Raw genomic sequence first — 22,746 nt, 5'->3', positions numbered from 1 at the left:
CGCTACTTAACCAACAAGTGTATCAAAACAGAGCCAATAAGCGATCTGTACCTTCTGTGAAAAGCTGTTCAGTTTTCCTCAGCATGTTGCAAATAAACATAAAACTAGTTCTTGCATCAGCTTAGAACTTAAACCAAATCAAGCTAAACACATGGGATTTATTGAGCAAAACAAAGTGAGGAAATTGGCGAGGAGGGTCCCCAGTTTCTTTTAATTTACTATACTCTGAAAATATAGAGGGCTCACCTTTCAGTGCATGAGTTTTCAGCAATGTTAGCAAATTCCACTGTGCCATTTTGTGGATTTGGAAGGAGTTTTCCTTACTCCTCCTCACCCACAATAAATGGTTACAGGCATTTATTTCCATTTCAGTTTGCACTAGGGCGTGCTGAGCAAATAATGAATGAAGCAAAATCACAGCAGCGTAGGTCACTGACAAGCAGAGCTTTCAAGCACAGGCAAGAGGATATGACATCCAAATAAAGTTTTCAAGCAGCTCTGATTCTCTTACGGGAAACCTTGCAAGCCCATAACAGAATCATCCTGATAGATATCTGTATATTCCCACACATTCAAAAACCATGAGTGTATATGCAATAAGCAAACACATGTGTACATATACACCCATATATATATATATACACCAATAAACATTCGGATCAAGGGAAGATAATATCTAGGCCATAATGTAAAGATTATAGCCTACTTCAAAGAAATGGCAAGCTTCTCCTTCAAAATTCAAGGGTCTCCCTGGGCTATTTTGCTAGCCCTCTTCATTTCTTCAAGTGACAGGCAGCAGTAAAAGATCTTTGAACAAATGTAGCAATAGACTCCCATCACGGTGCACAATGTGTGCAGATGCTCAAAAACTGAACTGTATGCTTTAGAGTTTGTGTTTCTGGGGGATAGAGAGGCTAATAAGATTCACAGGGTAGAATGCTGCACTCCTTCCCGCATTCTCTATCACCTCCCTCCCTTATCCCACTGCCTCCTTCTGTTCCTTTTCCTCCTGGGCTCTAGGTGGTATGGTTCATTTGCAGAATCACTTTGTGTTGTCCAGTATTAAACTCTTTCCAGTGGGCCTAAGAAAACCAGCACACCAAAAACTGGCTGGGAGTTGGAGGTGGGAGGGGAAGGGGAATAGCTGGGAGAGGAGGAGTAGAACAGATGAATCATGGGAGAGTTGCCTCAGCCACATTTTACCCACCCCCAACCTATGTGGACCTAGAAACCCCAAACTCCAGTGGCCAAAGGCTAATCTATGTCACTCATGGACCCAAAGGTTTGGCAAAGTTATCTTTCCTGTAATGATCCTCTGTTGGGTAAACCAAGTATACTTCATTTCATGGGACCTAATGACATCTCGATTTCTGCTCATGGAGTTGGATCATAGATTTTTTTAAAGCATTTCTTTCCAAGTTTAGAAGTTTATATTTTCTTTTAAAAACTTATAGGAACAATTTTTCTTTACCTTCATTATGAAATGAATAAAACTCTTAAATGATATTTTAATTGTACTTCCTCATATAGTTTTATCCTGCAAACTCAGTGTTATTCCTCTAGAAAGCTTAAGACTAGAAAATGACACTATAAGGAATCTGCTTTTGTAAATAACAGCTATTCAAGTGTGAAATGTATTCATTAAACAAAATGTTGGTATTTTGGATCAAGTTAAGAATTACCTCTGGAACTCCTAATTTTCGGCACGCTTCCAGAAAGTTTTCCACATTTCTTCTGCATTTGGCCATGCTAAGTTTGGGCTGTAAATATAGAAATAATGTGTTATTAAAAAGGAAACAGCCCTAATGTATGATGAGCTAAATTATATAGGCCAGTTAAACTACTTTCCATCAAAGCCTATGGCTTAATTACATAAGCTACATGAAAGGAAACAGCATTGAGAGTTGTGGGAAATTCTTTACTAAACCCAGAGTCACTCAAAACTGGTTTAAGGGTTACACATGACATGAAAACCAGGGAGAGTTCCAGGTAGGGCATTTTCAATTGTATTTGGAAAGTTTTAAATGCTCTGGGATTGTGTTTTAATGCTACATTTCAGCTTTAATGTTGCTTTTTTGGAAAAGAAAAAAAAAAACCCACAACCTAACAACAGTCTTCTAATTCCATATTCTAAAATCCCAATCCAAACAAAACACACACACACACACACACACACACACACACACACACACATACACACACACCTTTTAAAATGTATATTTATATAAGGTACCAGTGTTTTCATGTGACTAATAAAGCAAGGAACAGACCATGGAACAATTAGTTTGTGGGCTTTGATAAAATGATTCCTACAGCAGGGAATATTCTGATAAGACAGAATATTCCACAAAGCAGGCCCTTTGGTGGGATTCTAAATAAAAGCTGTGTGCCTTTATTTCACAAATGTGCAGTTGCTACATACAATTATAACATGAAAGGCAGAAGAAGTTAGTCGACTGATGCTACTGTCGAGTTTGATGCTATGTTACCAGATCCTGTAAGAGACCAGTTGTGTCTACAAAAAGAATTAAAGGCTTGGAAGGGACCCCAGAGGTCACTGAGCCTGATCTGCCTCTAATCAAGAATGCCCTCTTACACATCTCTGGCAAAGAATCATCTGTTGTTTTTTTTTTTTGTTTGTTTTTTTCCTAAAGTCCTCCAGGAATGTGGAACCTTCTGCCTCCCAAAGCAATCCATTCCATCTTGGGAAATTTCTAACTGCTACCTAGTCTCTCCTTTCTTCAAGCCTAAATAACTTCTTTCTGTAGCTTTGTTCTTCATTCTGCCTTCTGAAGCCAAGTAGAACACATTTAATCCTTCTTCCATATAACAGACCTCAAATACTTGGAAGACTGTTATGAACTCAAATTCCCCATTCATGATTAAAGGTAGCTATGTGATCATGATCAAGTCCCTTAATACCTCTGAACCTCAGGTACCATTTCTCTGAACCACTATAAAAGTGAAATAAGAATCTAAAGCATTCTGTAAACCTGGAAATACCATCTAGTTTTTATTATTAGAAATCAAAGACTGGGCACGGTGACACATATTACCAGAAATCCCTGCTACCAAGGAGGCTGAGGCTGGTAAACTGCTTGAGATTGGGAGTTTTGAGCTGTACGTCATAGGCCTAAAGCTAATCGGGTGTCTAGAACCAATATGGTGAGTCTCTGGGAATGGAGGGTCATCAGGCTAACTAAGGAGAAGTGTACCTATGTAGATATGGAGGAGGTCATAGCTGTCATGATAATTAGTAGTGGGATCAGGTCTGTGAGTGGCTGTTTCAGCCTGGGCAAAATTGGAAGAAATATATATTACATAATATTATTGCTTTAATAAAGTATTTCAAATGCATTGCCTTAATGGAGTAGGGCTGTCACTTATTTTACTATGACTGGGAATGAATGGGGTATATTTTCTGAAAAACAATGTATTGTGTCTAAGATATAATGTGAAGCTTATTTGTTTTTTTATCATCATATTAGTAAGATAAATATGTTGTATGATAAAATTAAAAAAAATTAAACAAGAAAATCCATTCAAAGAAAATGTGGAATAGTTCAGGGTTATGTCCTAGGCTTTGTTTTGCTTAATTTTTTTTTTTTTGGTGGGGCAATGAGGGTTAAGTGACTTGCCCAGGGTCACGCAGCTAGTAAGTGTTTTGCTTAATATTTTAAATAATAACCAGAAAGAAGGAATAGATGGCATTATCAAATTTGTGGATGACATAAGCCTAGAAAAGAGAATCAAAACTCAACATATCCAAAACAGACCAGACCTTGTCATCTTTCCTGGTCAACATACCCACTCCTGCAAATCTCCCTATTGGTTTTTTCAGGGTGCCATTTAACCCAGTTCAGAGCCTTAAAGTCATCCATGTTCATTCCTTCTTCATCCTTCCTTATATTGTCAGCTCCTGAGTTCCGCTATGTCTCCTACCATTAAAATCTAGCCTTCCATAATATCTTTCTAGCCTTTGCAGATTTCACATCATTTCCCTTTAGGAACTGTTTTTCAGCTAACCTGGACTACTAGCAAGCTAATCCCTGAAACTTGACATTGTTTCTTTGCCTTTATGCAGTTCTACTGCTATCTGCCATGCCTAGAAACCAGTTCCTCTGTATCTTCCTGCCTTTCAGTGTCCTTGTTTTCCTTCAAGGCTCAGGTGTCACTATGACACCTTCTCTGATATCCCTAGTTGTTACCATTCTCATATTCTCTCTCTCTCTCTCCTCATATTAACTACTGTTTACTTTTCTGTGCACATGCTACTATCTACCCAGTAGAATGCAAGCTCCTTGAGAACCAAGACTTGATTTTGGTCTTTGTTTTCTATTGGTTTGGTGCAAGACCTTTATCCCTCCATGCCTGATCCGTTGCCCAAGTCTGCTGGTTGGTTTCCCAACTATAGTCCATCTCCCACTCAGCTGGCAGTGATCTTCTTAGAATGCGGGTCTGACCACATTAGCCATTCTAACTAATAAATTCTGGTGGCTCCCAATTACCTCAAATATCAAACACATCCTGTTTGTCTTTTAAAGTCCTTAAGCATCTGGCCCCTTCCTACCTTTCCTTTCTTCTCATACCTTATTCCCCTCCGTATCAGTGACATGGCTTGAACTCAAACAAGATGCACCATTCTTGGGGCAGTTAGGTGGCGCAGTGGATAGAGCACCGGCCCTGGAGTCAGGAGTACTTGAGTTCAAATCTGACACTTAACACTTACTAGCTGTATGACCCAGGGCAAGTCGCTTAACCCCAACTGCCTCACTTTATTTAAAAAAAAAAAAAGATGCACCATTTTCAGATATGGGCAATTTCTCTGGCTCTCTGCCATGCCTGGAATGTTCTCTCTCCTCATCTCTACCTCCTGCTTTTCATTGCTTCCTTCAAGTCTCAGCTACAGTCCCTTTAGCAAGAAGCCTTTCCCAAACCTCCTTAATTTTTGTGCCTCCCCTATGAAACTAACCCCAACTTGTCTTGTATATATCCTGGTGTTTTGTTTTAGGGCAATGAGGGTTAAGTGATTTGCCCAGGGCCACACAGCTAATGTCAAGTGTCTAAGGCTGGATTTGAACTCAGGTCCTCCTGAATCTAAGGCCAGTGCTTTATCCACTGTGCCACCTAGCTGCCCCCTATATATTTTGTTTGTACATAATGGTTTGTATGTTTTCTCTCTCATTAGACTGAGAGCTCCTTGAGAGTAGAGATTATTGTTTGCCATTCTTTGTGTACTCTGACTGTCCTGCATGTAGCAAGTTCTTAATAAAATGTTTATGGACTGCTGAATGAGGCCAGAAAGTGATCAGAAATTTGACCATGGGGGGCAGCTAGGTGGCGCAGTGGATAAAGCACAGGCCCTGGGTTCAGGAGGACCTGAGTTCAAATCCAGACTCAGACACTTGACACTTACTAGGTGTGTGACCCTGGGCAAGTCACTTAACCCTCATTGTCCCACCAAAAAAAAAATTGGTCATGGCAAATTCTACTAAATAATACAAAGTAGAACTTATTCTGGTTAAAATTTTATACTTACCACTGCTGGTGAGGGGACATGAATACTTGCTACAGATCGAGGACGGATATGATTAACTAGGTGACAGAGGACCACACCATCCATCAAAGCTGCTCCTAGGTCTTCATGTAAGCTGACCTTTAGTCTCATCTCAATGCTCTATTTAGGAAAGAAAAAGGAAAGTTATTGCTAATTACTTTTTAAAATTAGATCAAGGAGTTTGAAGGGAAAATACATGGAATCCAGGTATTTAAGTATTTATGTAAATTTTACTCTGAAGGAAAGCATGATAATATCTAGAAAGGGTATAAGATATTAAAATTATTGGGGCAGCTAGGTGGCGCAGTGGATAAAGCACCTGCCCTGGATTCAGGAGGACCTGAATTCAGATCCAGCCTCAGATACTTGACACTTACTAGCTGTGTGACCCTAGGCAAGTCACTTAACCCCAATTGCCTCACTAAAAAATAAAAAAAAAGATATTAAAATCATCAAAGACTGTAAACAATAATCAAAATACCACATTTCCTACTCAGATTAATTTCAAAATAAAAACTTGTACCAGATTAAAAAAAAATCCTTTATGGCATATACAAACTAAAAGAAGTGACAGAATAATCCATCTCTATTAATATTACTTCCAAAATTTGGCAATATGAATGGAATAGGTCAATGAAGTGAAGGTAGGTCCTGTAGGTGAGGCTAGGCCCCTAGAAAGCTAAAGGGAACAAGGGTTGTCAGATTGCATTTCAGCTCAGAAACCACGTTTTTAAAACCTCAGACATGATTTCTTGTTCATTTAAGTACGTAGGACTCTCATCTTGCAAACAGAACACTTAGATTTGCCTCTCAAATCTTGGAGCCAAGAATCTCATGACTTGATTTAATCAATCACCACTTCATGGCCATGATTAAGCTCATCAGTGCACAATGATGCAATAGTTCACCCTAATATTATTCCTTAATATATTCCGTGTCTGGACCCTTCATCGCTTCACAGAGTCAGGGAGTCATAGGTCAAAATGGTCTCTTCAATTTCTCATTCATATGACAAAGGAAGAATTTACCTTTATTTAACAATCAAAAAAAAAAAAGGAAAGGAAAAACAAACAACCTCCCCCCCACCACAATCAACAGGCCATAGGCTTAATAGTAACTGTATGCTCTTGTTTGAAGGTTCCAACTGAGAATGCTACATGGCGCTCATCACCAGCATCTCACACTACAATTAAAAGGGGAACTAGACAGGGTTTAGATTCTTATCTAACCTCTAATTCAAAGAACTTTAAAGTTTTGACAAAATGAAGGTTCTTATGTTCATCTGGTTTGAGACCACAGCGATTAGAGACTGAATTAAAGGTGGAAAGTACCCCTTTCATCTGCCCTCATGCCAAAGCCTACACAAACTATCTCAGACAGCTGAGGATCTGCAGTTATTTTTAGAGTTCCTCACAAGAGAAGGCCCTGACTCTCTCAAAAAAAACCCATGTTAGTGATTAAGCAAGCTCATGCCTGGAAACTCTTTCTGTTCTCAGTGGAGCTAGATTTAAGCCAGTCACTGCCTTTCTATAATGAACTTTTCTATTCTTGAGGGTAATTACTAAAATGCCACTAATCCCAGTTCCTTTGGTTCTGTCTCACAGATACTAATTTGCATTTTTTGGATTAAAAGAGCTGGTCTGAAACTTGGCACCTTTGCAACGAAGATGCCTTGCTCTGAACTTTCCTCTCTCCAGGTTTTTGCTCACACTGGAATGCATGATGTCTGATTTCCATATCCCCCCATTTTGGCCTTTCAAGACTTTAAAAGGTAGAGAAAATAAAAAGCCAATTCCAGTGTCTTTTTATTTTAAAACAAGTTAGATAAATGATAAAAGGTATATTAAACCGAGGATGGAAGTCATACAAAGGCTTTCCTGAAGCCTTGCCCAACTGAAGTTTCATCTCATCTACACAGTGATTGCTCTCCCACTCCTCAACCATGTCCTGGCACCATCTTACTGTCCTCTCAACTTCAAGTGCTCATTGTTTGTACCACAATGAAACCTCCATTTCTTTGTGACATCTTGTTTGTCTGTTTTATATTTCAGCTCACCCCAAAGTGCTTATAAAAGAGAATGAATTTCATATAGCACCTAATTACACTCTAGGCACTCAGTAAATCTATCATTGATCAAGTGAATGATTATAAAAGTTTGAACAGTATTCAGCACAAATAATCTTTTGTATTTTCATAGTTTTTCTGATGCTAAGTTTCAAAAGCACATGTTTTCTTTTATCTCCTCCTCCCTATGGATTGAAGAGTATCTAGGAATACTGTCTGATTTCTGACTGTTTTATGTACAGGAACAATATAAACTTTTTGTGAGAATGACCTAGAGTGGGGCTTCTTAAACTTTTTTCACTCACGCCCCCCCCCTTCTTTTTTTTGCAGGGCACTGAGGTTTAAGTGACTTGCCCAGGGCCACACAGCTAATGTCAAGTGTCTGAGGCTGATGTGAACTCAGGTCCTCCTGAATCCAGGGCCAGTGTCCTATCCACTGCGCCACCCAGCTGCCCCCCCTCACAAAATAGGTATACATAAATTTTTGTTTATTGTTTAGGCAACAATTCTGTTGCCAAAATTTTCACAACCCCCCACATTCAGTTAGGTTACCCCCATATGGGTTCATGACCCACAGTCAAAGAAGCTTTGACCTAAAGTAAGGGGAAAAGTTTGGGTCATTGCTAGTAGCCACCTTTGCCACTACTCCAAACTGTCTTTTTTTCCCTCTCTTTTTCACACGGCTTCCATTTCAAAGTCTTTGCTTTCACTTAGCCATCTCAGGGCCAAAGCTCCACATTTGCAAAATAGGGAGGATTGAACACAACGACCTCTAAGGTCCTGTTCAGTTCTAACATGACAATTGTAGGAACCGTGACTTGGAACATTTTACATTGTCAGATAAACAAGTTACAACATGTGACATTGCTCGCTGAAATGCCCAGAGTTCTGAATCCCCACGCAAGAACCTCAAAAGGACTCCTCCCATACCTCCCGAAGCTGCTCCACAAGCTCTTTCTCTTCTCTCATTTGCTCCATCTTCCTTCTAATTGTAAACTGAGGATCTATGGACTCCAAATTCCTCTGTGGTCTCAAGAACACTGCAACAGAAAGAAAACAAATCCTTTAAGGAGGGCTTTTCACATATTGCCATCAACGGGTCTTTAGGCATCAGACAAGACAAAGTTTCACTATCAAAGTCCCATATTTCCCCTTCTTGAAAGCTCAGGTTTTCTTCTACCTCCTCCTCCCTATGGATTGGAGCCTCTCTAAGATTTAGACTATATTATTTCCCATTGACACATGAACTTTTTGTGAGAATGACTTAGCATAAAGGGAAAGATTTGGATCATTGCTGGAACCCATCTTTACCTCTTCTCTTTTTTTTCCTCTCATTTTCACATGGCTTCTATTTGTATTTCTATTTGATCAATAAATTGTTTTAAATAAAGATACTGACATCTATTTTTTAGAAACTTAAAAATAAGCATAGGGGGCAGCTAGGTGGCGCAGTGGATAGAGCACCGGCCCTGGAGTCAGGAGGACCCGAGTTCAAATCAGGCTTCAGACACTTAACACTTACTAGCTGTGTGACCCTGGGCAAGTCACTTAACCCCAATTGCCTCACACACACAAAAATAAGCATAAACTAATGTTTTCTTTGATACAGACCTTGATATGTCTTGATTAAGAACTTTGTGATAACATGCAACATTTAAAAAAAGTGAATTGGGAAAGAATCCTGCCTTTTCTGAGTGCTGATGTATACTACATGAAAGACTCCTTCCTTTTGGTAAAGAGCATACCTGTACTTTCAAAAGTGAGATGACCCTGATTGCAACATAATAATCAGTTTCAAATATGATGGGAGGAGACCAGGAAAGAGGAAGCCATCTTACGGAAACTTTTTATTAAGGAATGCTTCCAGAGAGAAAGTGTGGAGTCTATGCTAGGTAAGTAACTCCCACTTACTTACCCTGTTCTATCATGCCAATTTTAGTTATCCTTTAGTATCCTAGCAAACAACTCACTCTCTGAGGTGATAACCCTTTCCAACCTCAGTGTCTTTTCCCTCAATAAACTCCAAATCATCTGTCAGCATTCCCACATTTGCCAGAGAAAGAATCCCTGCCTTGAAATTTAGAATTTTGACTGTGTGACACACGTAAGTGAAAAGACTGATGGGTTTGGAGTCAGATCATCCAAGTTGTTCCAACACTCACTCAACCCCTGACTCCTGATCAAGGGAGGGTTAATTCCCTCAACCCTCTATAAACTTTGTTTTCCTAATCAATAGGAACTATATTTGTACAACTCAACTCAGAGGGCTATTGTGAGTGTTGAAAGAAATAATACATGCACAGCACTTTTGAAACCACAAAATATTATTTAAATATTGAAGATTATTCCCTCTCACAGCATCAACCCCTGTAAACAAGAATAGTGAAGAATGAAGAAATTGGGGGGAGGGGGCAAATGACTCATCCAGGGTCAAAATGAATCTCCAAATACTGGTCCAAACTTCATTAGGAATTCAGCATCATATAAAAAGGAACAAATACTTCTACTTAAGTAAATAAGCTTAAGATGAAAAGTAGCCTTTTTATTTTTAATAACTTAAGTCAATTTTTTATAATCACCAATGATTTATAATTTAACTACTTTAAAAATGTTTAAGGTGTTTTGGTTTAAGGTGTTCTACATTTAAATTGAATTTAGTTATATGAAAGTTTGCCAACATTTTAAATATAAAGAAAAACCTCAATTATTCTGTGCCTAAATAATCATAGTCTTCAAGAAGCCAGGACTATGATTAATCAAGAAGTTGCAGGGAAAATCAACATTATGAAAGGCCAAAGATAAATCAAAGAGATTGTTATTGGTCACTAAAATACTAAAGAGTTAGAAAAGCCAAACACAAGAGATGATACAACCTGTAAGAGCAGCAAGCTGGGGCAAAGAGTAGTAGTGAAAAAAAAGAAGAGGCTGAAGAAAAGGTAGGCAAGGTGAAGAAAAGAAGAGATTGAAGGGAAGAAGAAAACTGATGTCTATTTTGACAAATTCTAGGAGATGGAAAGAAAGAATGGAAATGCAACCCAATACTAAGCAAATATGCTTTTCTCTAAACTTGTTGGTGCTGGTTAACTAAACTTTTGTTGTGCCTACATTGAAAACATTCATTGATAGATATTGTACTGTAAATGTCAAAAAAGTACATTGAATTTAACAAACTTTCAATGACCTATCCAAGAAATAATAAGAAACAAAAGGTATTGGATTAGGAGATACAGAAGTTTAAATGAACTGGTTGGCTATATTCCTTGGAGCAATTATCTGATCAAAGAAAGAATCATCCTTAAGGAACCAAAATGCACGTTAAATTGAACAAATTCACTGGAAAAGGATATTTATACCTAGTTTAAAGCAAAAGGCTGTTTACAAAGTTAGGTATTACTACATTTGGCCACAAGGGGGCGCTGCAGCAATACTGTTTAAATGCAAATTCCCGGTAATATTAGTCAGCCGATTATGTTTTGATATTTCCAAGAGATTTTTTATTGGGAATTTGTACACTAAACACGTAGCATCAAGGAAGCTAAATGAATCCTGTTCTTTCGTATAACCCAAAAGGAACAATTCAAAGTTATTACTCAGTTGTTTCAGTCATGTCCAATTCTTCGTGACTCCATTTGGCGTTTTCTTGGCAAAGATATGGAATGGTTGGCCATTTCCTTCTCTAGCTCATTTGACAAATGAGGAAACTGAGGCAAGTAGGGTTAAGTGACTTGTCCAGGATTACACTCTCTCTCTCTCTCTCTCTCACACACACACACACACACACACACACACTTCAAAGACTTAAGCCTTATTAAGAGATGAAATTATTGGCATGGCATTTGAGCTAATAATGATAATATTAATAATGAATATCTATATATTGTGTACTATGTGCTATACAAATTTTATTTCACTTGATCCTCACAAAAACCATGGGGCTGCTATTATTCTCATTTTACAGTTGAGGCAAAACAAGTTAAGTGACTTGCCCGAAGTCACACAGCTAGTAAGATACTGAAACTGGATTTGAGCTCATGCCTTCCTGACTGCAAGCCCAGGGCTGCTTAAGCATCTAGCTTTGATTTGTAGGTGTTCTTTTTTCTTTCTTTTCTTTTAAAAATTTTTAAAAAATATTTTTATTTTTCAACATTTTTCCTTCATAATGATACCATGCACTTTTTTGAAAATAAAATCCCTGAATATCTATGATTATTTGTTATATGGAAATTATGCCATCAAAAGATTCCCTGTTGGGGAAGTTAGGTGGCGCAGTGGATAGAGCACCAGCCCTGGATTCAGGAGGACCTGAGTTCAAATCCGACCTCAGACACTTGACACTTTCTAGCTGTGTGACCCTGGGCAAGTCACTTAACCCCAATTGCCACCCCCCACCCCCCAAAAAAAGAGACGCCCTGTGGTTTGTAAGGTTTGCAAAATACTTTACATTTGTTATCTCAAGATCCTTAGAACAATGCTGTTAAGTTAGACACCATCCTCATTTTGTAGATGAGGGAACTGAAGCTTAGAGAAATTAAGTGAATCTCCCCAGGTGATGCAGCTTGGGTTTGAAGTGGGCTTCTAACTCCGGTCTTTGTGACTCCATGTCCAACACTCCTCAAATATTCATAAGATTAGAGAAATTCTGAGTGTAACATTAGCTTTAGGTGCATATTTCATTACTATGGTGTACTTGAGAATAGAGAGTTAGTAGCTTTGAGATAATAGCGCTCACTTTTGTATCTCATTTTGTAATATACCCAGCACAGTCTTTAGATAATTATGCTATAATTTGCACTCTGTATTCCCTTTCATTTGGTCATGACATAATTATGCTGGTAACCCGAGGACAGGTCTGATCATACTGCTTAGTATTTTTCTTTCAAATTATATTAAACAGTAAAGGAAGGGCCCAAATTGGCTCAAAAGGTTCAGAAAAATGAAACTGTCAGCCCTATTCTTTGTAGATTTTAAGGGCTTCATCAGGTCTAGACAACATTTTTGAGGCTTCCTTCTCACACCCTGCCCATCTAATCAATTACCCAAACTCATGTCACATTTCGCCCCTTCTCCCTCACCAGGGCCACCTCCTTTGTTCAGACCCTTATTACTCCTCTCCTGAGCTACTGACATCCACTCCTAATTGTTCTCCCTGCCTGGGGCCTTTCCTCTCTCTAATCCAGCCTCCACACAACAGCCAAACTGATTTCCTTAAGTACCCAATAAACTCCAGAGGATCTCTATCATCTCTAGGGTAAAATATAAATGCCTGTTTGACATATAAAGTACTTCAAAATCTGGCCATAGCCTATTTTACTAGCCTTATTATACCTTATCCCCTTCCTCTTACCTTACAATCCAGCCAAAACGACCAAGCAATTCCTTGATGTCCCTTCTCTCCCCTGGAAAAAGCCCAAGGTACAGTGGAAAATAGTCTTTCTGTGCATGGTGACATGTTTTTCTCTTTCCATCCCAATTTGCAATGGCTATTCCCCCATGTCTGGAATCTATTCCCTTTTCATCATAGTACCTTGGAATCCTTGACTTTATTCAAGGTACATCTCAACTATGAGACATTCCTCCCTTAAGGGGAAAGCATCCCAACGCTTGGGAAGCCAGGTGGTATAGTGGATAGACAGAGTGCTGAACCTGGAGTCAGGAAGACCTGAGTTCAAATTTGGCCTCAGATACTTACCAGCTATGTGACCCTATGGCAAATCACTTAACCCTGTTTGCCTGAATTTCCTCATCTGTAAAATTATCTGGAGAAGGAAATGGCAAACCGCTCCAGTATCTTTTTGCCAAGAAAAGCCCTAAAGGGGTCACAAAGAGTCAGACACTACTGAAACAACCAAATATCAACAATTGTAATAAGACTAACTGCAGTATAAGAATAATTTCAAATGTGACAGCTCACCTTTCCTGATCCCCCTTTGCTGCTAGTGCCCTCTCCCCAAACTACCTTGAAATTATCTTTTTGTATGTCATTTGTAGATACTTATATAGTTATATGTTCCCTCCCCAAAAGAATAGAATCTCTTTAATAGCAGGGCCACTTCATTTTTCTCTTTGTATTTCTTTTTTTTAATTAAAATTTTTTTTTTCTCTTTGTATTTCTAGTGACTAGTATAGTGCCAGGCACACTAGAAGTACTTAATAAATGTCTGTTGATTAAATGATTTTTTCCCCCCTTTTTTTAGCAATTGCATCATGTGAAGCTACAAAGTGATCCTCGATCATGGATTTATAGACAACTGATGGTTTTAAAGTTATGGCTGCCAAGTTCAAATTTAAGTTGTCTCTGCATGGGTTGAGAGGGAGTTATAAAAGATAAATAGTGTAGTTGTTATAGTACAAAGTGCATTTAAAAAACCCCGTCGGAAAGGATTTATTTGTGCTTATAAACCAATTGGCCAAAAAGATGCATCTGTAAATCAGAGGCCTGCAGGCAGTAGTGAATAACCTTACCCAAAGGATTCAACTATGTAGGCCAAGAAAAAGATTGCATGAGTTCTCTCATGTAGGGATCAATTTTGCAGGCACATCTATATACATCTGAGCATCTGTGTGCTCAGAAGATTCATCCAATCTGTTAGGCACCTGAAATTTTTATTTTTAGGGAAAGATCACTTAAGCTTTGTATGCTGACCTGAAAGCATTCAATTCAGATTTAATTTCTTTGGAATTAACATGCTGTAATTATACAAAGAATTAGCACATGTTCTGAATTCCAAGATTTAACACCATGCCCTACGTTTTAAAAAAAAAAAACTAAACTCTATTCTTGTGCCATTAAACACTCTCTGATGGGAAAGGCTTCCTTGTTTGTTTGTTTTAAATTTTTATTCAAGGTCAAATATGAAATGCTTCTGTATGTGTTAGGGAAGGGGTAACTGTAAATACATATATCTTTATATATATTCACACATATATATGCACATATGTGTGAATATATGGATGTAAGTGTATGTGTATATATACATATAATACAGATTTTGTGTGTGTGTGTGTGTGTGTGTGTGTGTAAAATGGTTTTAACTGCTAATTTTAACTGAGGGATGGGGACGAACGAGCTTCCCCACTTTGGGAACCTTGCTACCCAAGCTTGGACAAGAGGATTGTTCTGATTGGGTCTTGAGAGAAGATACTGATCAGTGGAGTGGAGCTACCCAAAGAAGCAGTAGGCTGTGTTAGAAGGGAGTTTTCTTTTCAAAGAAAGGTTTTTCAAGAAAAAGCTGGAAAACTACTTGTTGAGGATATGGTCAACGGGACTCATAATTAGCCACAGGCTGAACCATATAGTGTCCCAAGGTTATTTTGGGGCTCTAATGTATACACTTTTGAAATAGCTATCTATTGGACTGAAGTTCTGCAGCCTCATATCTTGGTATGAACACTATGCATGTGACTCAAGATCATGCCACACTTAAACAAAAAATAATCCCTTAAATAAGGAACTTCAAAACTTGCAAGAGAGAGAAAAATGACTCAAAGGAGATAGAAAGGTGCTTTATTCCTGAATACGATGCAAAAAATGAAAGCCACAGCATGGTGAGAACTTCAAGGAGCTGGACAAAAAGTTTAGGCCTCAGGATGCTCCATGCTCCAAAGGATAACCAAAGGACTGCTCTTTCCAAGGTATACTTTCTCCTCCAACCTGTTTCCTTGTCCACTTCCTCTCATCATTTCCCATAGGAAGTAGCTTCAAAAATTGTGTAAATTTAAATTCTTGTGGTTATCTACCCAGAGCTGCTACCATAATACTTCCAGTGGATCGATGACATACTTTTGGAGAATAAATTTTAGAAATACTGGGGTTTAAAATGATAACAAAAAAGTGGACAACAGATACATTGAGAATAGCTATACTTTTCCAATACTTAGATCTCATTAGGAAATAAATAACTATTAAGGCAGTTATATTCTTGGTCAAATTAATAACTGAAAATGTTCCAGAAAATCATGATCTGTGCAGATTCAGAAAATTCCTAATTTTGGATACTTGCTTTTATCCAGGTTCAGGTACTTATTATATCTTGCTTGGACTATGACAAAAGCCTCTTAACTGGTCTCTCTACTTCTAGTTTTTTCACTCTCAAATTCACTCAACTCAGCTGCTAAGTCCGTCTTCCTAATTCTCAAACACTTTCAGGGGCTACAGTATAAAGTACAAACTTCTTATCCTAGAATTTAATTCCTTCTATAATCTGACCCCAATTAATCCTTCCAGTCTTGTTTCCTACTATTCCTCTTCTTAGAACTTTCCCTTAGAGCCAATTTGGACTCTTTTCTGAGTTCTTTGATTTTATCTAACCTCTCTTGCCTCCGTGCGTTAGCTCAGAAGGACTCCCATGCCTGAAGTCCATAGCTCTCTAAATATTCACTTACTGAAATCCTGTTTTCAAAAGGCCCATATCAGGAGGCTCCTTCTCCATGAAACTTTCTATGAAACTGCTTTCTTCTACTTCATATTTTCTTATCACAGTGTCTTAATTTTTCTTTTGCTCCAACCACATTCTACCTTGAAGCATCCTTATTACATATTGCATGCTGTATTCCTCATTAGGCTATCAGTTCCAGAAAGGCAGGGACCATATTTTTTTTCATCTTTATATCTCCTATGACCAGCATAATATCTTTCACCGAGCATTTGCCGAGTTGAATTTGTTGATTTGTGTGAAAAATTTTAGAAGGAGACACATGAATGCAAAGGGGAATTTAAAGTTAAACCAGGAAAGGACAAGAAATGACAGAATTGGCAATACTGGTAAGAATGACAAAGGTGTAAAGAGTAAAAATGAAAGATAGGTTTATTTTCATGCCAAGCTGAGTTGATAATGAGATACCCATTTAGACATGTTTGAGTGACAGCTATTAGTAAGACAGTGAATAATGGAGGAAGATATCAGCAGAAAAGATTCATCTAGTAAATTGCATGTTGCTTTGTTCTCATTTTGAAGTAACAACAGATGCATTGAGAATAGCTGGATTTTCCCAACACTTAGATCTTGTTAGAGAATAAATGCGTTAGCAGTTTGCCCCTCGACCTATAGCAGAAACCAACACTGGTCCTTGTACTTGTGAATACATGAGGTAGCTACTTATCAAAAAGATAACACAGGAAAATGTATTCACATATCACAGGGCAAAATATAGCCCTTGAAAGAATGAAGACTGACATCAAGATTCATTTGGACATCAGCCCAAATGTTTGGCACGGATGTTTTAAAGCACAAAGAAATCCCTTCTGTGAGGCATTTTATAAATGAATGGCAAATAGTGGTAAAATGTCACCTAATAAACATGGCACTTTTGATGTTGCTGCATGAATAATTAAAAAATAATCCTTCATTATTACTGCTGAGCACATTGGGATATGCCTTCTTAAAAAATTTGATTTGTGACTAGAAATGATAAATGAGTGACTCTATAAGTGACTGTATTTCTTAGGGATAGGGATTTTAGACTGCTTTGTTTTTTAGCAGAATTCTGACGAGTTTAATGAAAAAAAAAATGAAGCAATATGGTACAGGACCTTGGACAAGGTAATCAATATTTGTTCACTCTTTCCACTGAAAGCACATTGGTGAGTCTGGAGACCTAGTTTTTGTCTTGATTCAGTTATCATGTGACCTAAGTCATACTCCCTGGGCCCCAATTTCCTCATTTATGAAAAGACAGAATTGTATTAGATGATCTGAAAAATACTTTTCAACTCTGAAATATTATAAATCTAATTCTAGTACTATATCAACTTCATACCTCTAATTTCTAATTCCTTGAATCAGCATTGGATTTTTAGTTAGATAGTTTTGCTTTCTTAAAACCTCAATTTCAAGCCCTCTCTCTCTCTTTTTTTTTTTTTTTTTAACTTTTTTTGGTTGGTTTTTTGTTTTGGTGGGGCAATGAGGGTTAAGTGACTTGCCCAAGGTCACACAGCTAGTAAGTGTCAGGTGTCTGAGGCTGGATTTGAACTCAGGTCCTCCTGAATCCAGGGCCTATGCTTTATCCACTGCACCACTTAGCTGCCCCCTTAAGCCCTCTTTAAAGGAAAGAACAGGAAAGTTTCCAGCTAATCTTTTTCAACTGTCTCTATTGGAGATAGGAGTTTTGCATTTGTCAGGTTTTAGTGGAATGACTTCAATTGAGGTTTTTATTGTGGAATTGTGGAATTTTAAAATTCCTTTTGAATAGAATCAAACCTTCCCTCTTCTCCCACAAAAGTCAGCTCACTATTCTACATATGGGATTAATCCATATTAATCTGGTGAAAAGTTAACAGTTAATAGCTTAAAATTTATATGTATTCAAGAGGACATACTTACACAGGGAGAAATGTATATTGTTAGAAAACTGATCTTCCTTTTGTGTTTGCAATGCTCTTCTTTCACCAATATGTAAATTGTATCTTTGTCATCTAACATATCTTTAATGATATTTAATCTTTCTTATCTTCATCATCAGCTAATTCTTTAAAAAAAAACCCAAGGTATGAGTAGTATTTGTACGTTTATTCAATATACATTGATTTCTTTTCTTTTCTTTTCTTTTTTTTTTGTAGGGGCAATGAGGGTTAAGTGACTAGCCTAGGGTCACACAGCCAGTAAGTATCAAGTGTCTGAGGCTGGATTTGAACTCAGGTCCTCCTGAATCCAGGGCTGGTGCTTTATCCACTGTGCACCTAGCTGCCCGCACTGATTTCTTTTTACTCCTTGCCTCTGACATTCAAGAGGCATCAAATAAAAGATGTCCCATATTAACATTAGCTGGCAAATCTATATTCTTGACAAGGGGGCATAAACATACTAAGTCAATGTCATATCATTTCTAGATATGTAGAGTCAAGATATATAAATAATCCATTTTCTTATGATCACTGTTTTCTATAAAGGATAAACTATACAGAATCCCGGAATTTTATGAAACAATTATATCATTTAGGTCCCTCCAATGAGGTTAATTAGAAGTCACAAATCTAATTTGATTCTTCCCCAACTGATAAACAGTCAAAGAATATGGACTGGGCAGTTTTCAGAGGAGGAAATCCAAGCTATCAATAGCCATAGGGGAAAAATGCTTTAATCACTAATAAACAGAGAAATGCAAATTATAGCAACTTTGAGTCCTACTTACAGTCATCATATTAGCTAAGATGACAAAAAAGGAAACTGACAAATGCTGGAGAAGTTTAGGAAAATAAGTATGCTAATTCACTGTTGATGATGCTGTGAACTATTCTGGAAAATGATTTGGAACTACATGCAAAAAGTTATTAAGCTGTAGACACCCTTTGATCCAACAAACTGCTACTAGGGTCTGTACTGCAAAGAGATCAAAAGACAGAGGAAAGGGATTCACATGTACAAAATATTTACAGCAGCTCTTTTTGTGGTGACAAAGAACTGGAAACTGAGAGGATGCTCATCAATTAGGGAATGACTGCACAAGTTATGGTATATGAATATAATGGATTCTATTGTGCTATAAGAACATGATGATGGGGGTTGGTTTTCAAAAACCTGAGAAGACCTATATGAACTGATATAGAGAGAAGGGAGAAGAATTCAGAGAACAATATATACACTAAAGGCAATACAGTAAAGAATACCTCAACTTTGAAAGACTTAGTAACTCTGATTAACACAATGACCCACCACAATTTCAAGGATGTACAATGAAATATACTCTTAGCTCCAGATGGAAAACTGATGAACTCATAATTGTGGATTGAAGTGTATATATTTTTGTTTCCTTCTTTTTCTCGCTTGCCCCACCCCCACTTCCAAATATGGCTAATGTTAGAATTTGTTTTGCACGGCTATACATTTTTGAAATGGGTTCTACTTTTCTTCCTTTATCGATGGGTGGGGGAGGAAAAGGGAAAGCATAGGGAGAGAATCTGGTACTGAAAATAAAATAAATTGATAAAGGGAAAAAAAGAAAATATATTTCCTTTAATATCTAACACAGAGAAGGAACTTAATAAATGTTTGTTGAATGAAAAAAATTGAATTGCCTCAAAAATCCCCTACTTTACATGTAGAAAAAGCAGAGGTTTAAATGTACTCAGATTTCTTTTAGATCACAAAACCCAGATCCTTGTAAATTTGAAGACAATTAGGAAAATACAGAAGGTGAAATTATTCTGTAGGTTATTTTGGTTCACAATATGTCCAGGATTTTTACTTGGTTAAATTGTGTTCTAAAACATGCTATAGAACATTTAACATGCACTTTTTTTTTTTACTGGTCCTTAAAGTACACATCTTCTCTTTTCACAAGCATGCATCTGAATGTTTTGCAATTTGAGCTGCTATGAGGCCTACATTATTAAATACTCAGTATGTTCACTGGCATGTCCATGTATAATTGAACAAATATGTACAAAACCACCTACCATTGTCACTGTCTCCTTCTGATGGAATATTGTAGCTATAGTTGTCCCATGTTTGTGCCTGTGTAAGTTTGTTGAAGGAGATAGGAGGAAGAGTGAGGGATGGGTCTGCAGGAGAGGAGCGAGAGAATTGGTCCACATATAGTTGCACAGGGACCAGGAAAAACCAAAGGGGCAGCAGCATTTCATAAATGGCATTAGGAATGCATGGAAATGAAAAGGATTTAATTTATATGAGATTAATTAAAATGTATAACATTGGGGAGAAAGATGAAAGATGGTGCATGAAATAAAAAGAATGAATAAAAATTGAGTGTTAGTAATTACCATAGATTTTTACATGCAGTTAATATTGTTAACATTACCACAATTGTACAGCTTTAGAGCAGTTATCTTTGTCAAGAGTAAGTTGCAAGAAAGAGTACCCATAGATTATATACAAACAAGCCAGGGGATGCATTTATCAGAAATCCTCCCAAATAACTGATGCTTGCAAAAGAGAAAACATGAGTCCCACAAAAACTAGTTACATGGTATAGTACCTGTGTAGATGTGATTATTTTTAAAAACTATTTATTTACAGAAATAGTATTACTTATGCATGAAACTTCTACTAGATAATGTTATTTCACTTCTTCAAAATAAGACAACCTTGAAATTCAAGCATTTGTGAGTCAATCATTTGGCAATTGAGAAAATAATCTGTACCTTATTCATCTATGTACTAGATTCATGTGATAAGCAAATATCATTCCAAGTCTTTATTTAATGGGTCATGGGAAACTACCGGATAAAAAAAAAAGTGGTGTGGTCTTGGTGACAAATATATTTGGTTAAAAATTATCTTTAAAAATATACACAAGGGGGGTGGCTAGATAGCACAGTGGATAAAGCACCGGCCCTGGATTCAGGAGTACCTGAGTTCAAATCCGGCCTCAGACACTTGACACTTACTAGCTGTGTGACCCTGGGCAAGTCACTTAACCCCCATTGCCCCGCAAAAAAAAATATATATATATATATACACAAGATGTAAAGAAAAGTGTCTTAGGGGAAATACGGTAGCTCAAAAAGAAGACTAGAAGGGCTATTCAAATTCATTAATTTTTGACTGTGTGTTAGCCTATGAAAAATTGTCTTTAAACTCTAGGGCCATTTTTTTTTTTTTTGGTGAGGCAATTGGGGTTGAGTGACTTGCCAAGGTCACTGAGCTAGTGGTCAAGTGTCTGAGGGCCAGATTTGAAATCAGGGCCCTCCTGACTCACCAAGGCCGGTGCTCTAGCCACTGTGCCACCTAACTGCCCCCATATGGCCAATCTTAATAAAATAAAATGGTTTTAATTAAACAACAAAAAGCTATATATAAATCCAAAGATGTGTGCACCAAATTTTAATTCATGCTTTCTTTGAGATTATTAATATCTTGCAAAAAAAATAAGAAAAACACATGATGTAATAAAAAAAAAAGATTAAAAATGTTGAAAAAATCAGATGTCAGATTCAGTTGTAATCACCCTGGTACTCCTCAGGATGGTAGTGTTATCAATAGCAATTAAATGCCATGGGGTTTCAACAATTCTTATGCTTTCTGAGTGACTATTCTGCATTCTAGAATACAGAGAAGTTCCAAAATCCAAGGGAAAATCATCAAGTCTATATATCATATTCAGAAAAATGTGTTACTTGTATTCTCCACTACAAAGAATTTGAAATGGCTTTAACATTTTAGGCCCTAATTAATATTAAGTGAGAATTTTAAAGAGCCAAAAAAACCTAAATCATTTAAAAAGCAGTTTGTGAGACAGCAAGTTAGTTAATGGAGCAAAATAGACAGGACACAAAATAGAAAGAGTCTATTGTAAAGGGAACAGGTCCATATCTGTATCATCCTTCAAATACAGAGAATAACTATTGACTCATCAGCAATAGGCCACAAATCTACACTGTTTTTTCAGTGATGGGACTAGGATTTCATTCATTTCTTGAGACTTTTCCACCAGTCCTCCCTCCTAACTTCGGCACACATCTGCAAAACAGCTGGTTGGGTCTAGGACAGAGATATAGTCTATGTCCATGGAAGTAGGCCCACGTGGTTTTCAAACTTGTATCCTCAGCCTCAATAGCATGATTCTTTAAGTACCCTGAACTACCATGTTGAGTCACTATGAGAGAGACAGAATTTATGATTATATTCATACACACCTGAGAAACTCTTGGCATATTTAGATGTAAGAAAATAGCCGTTGTTTACCAGGGGCACTTGTTGCAAACTGTGTAATAATAGTACCCCCCATGGTCGATATGCTACCTCTTCATGCACCCTGCCCAAGAAGGAAGGGATTTTGTAGGTCCAAAAAGTGGTATTCACTTTTCTGCATAATTAATCGGCTTGTAAAAAACCATCTGTGCGCGGTTCGTATGGGGACCTTTCTTTAAAAAGGCGAAATTACTTCGGTGGGTTTCTAAAAATGCCGATATATTAGAGGGAGACAAGGTCCGGTCCGCTGTTGATTGGTTCGTGATAAAAGCACTAGTAGTGAGTGTTTTTGTTCTAAGTCCAAGGAAATAAAATTATTAGTGAAAGTCTGAGAGGGTATAATTTCAGAAATTTAGATGAAGAAGAGGAACTGACAGCATGGACTTCCTACAGCCAGTTCTACTTATGTGAGTGGAAATTTCTCCTGCATAGAGTTGTAATTTATTCATGCCCCTATTCTGGCATTAAACAAAGCACCA

The 22,746-nt window shown here is 37.5% G+C and overlaps 1 protein-coding gene across 1 annotated transcript in view; it reads right to left on the bottom strand.

Moving 5' to 3' along the window:
* The window catches only part of LRCH1 (leucine rich repeats and calponin homology domain containing 1), a 239,061-nt gene that overhangs the window by 10,247 nt on the left and 206,068 nt on the right, over positions 1 to 22,746 (bottom strand). Inside the window, exons 15-18 of the mRNA XM_043993719.1 lie at positions 20,014 to 20,118; positions 8,553 to 8,662; positions 5,540 to 5,677; positions 1,683 to 1,760 (exon numbers count right to left, since the gene is read on the bottom strand). Coding sequence (XP_043849654.1) covers positions 1,683 to 1,760; positions 5,540 to 5,677; positions 8,553 to 8,662; positions 20,014 to 20,118 — 431 coding nt within the window. The remainder of the gene's footprint in view (positions 1 to 1,682; positions 1,761 to 5,539; positions 5,678 to 8,552; positions 8,663 to 20,013; positions 20,119 to 22,746) is intronic.

The sequence above is a fragment of the Dromiciops gliroides genome, chromosome 3 (assembly GCF_019393635.1).
Source record: "Dromiciops gliroides isolate mDroGli1 chromosome 3, mDroGli1.pri, whole genome shotgun sequence".
NCBI lineage: Eukaryota > Metazoa > Chordata > Mammalia > Microbiotheria > Microbiotheriidae > Dromiciops > Dromiciops gliroides.
This window is presented reverse-complemented; position numbering and strand designations above follow the sequence as displayed.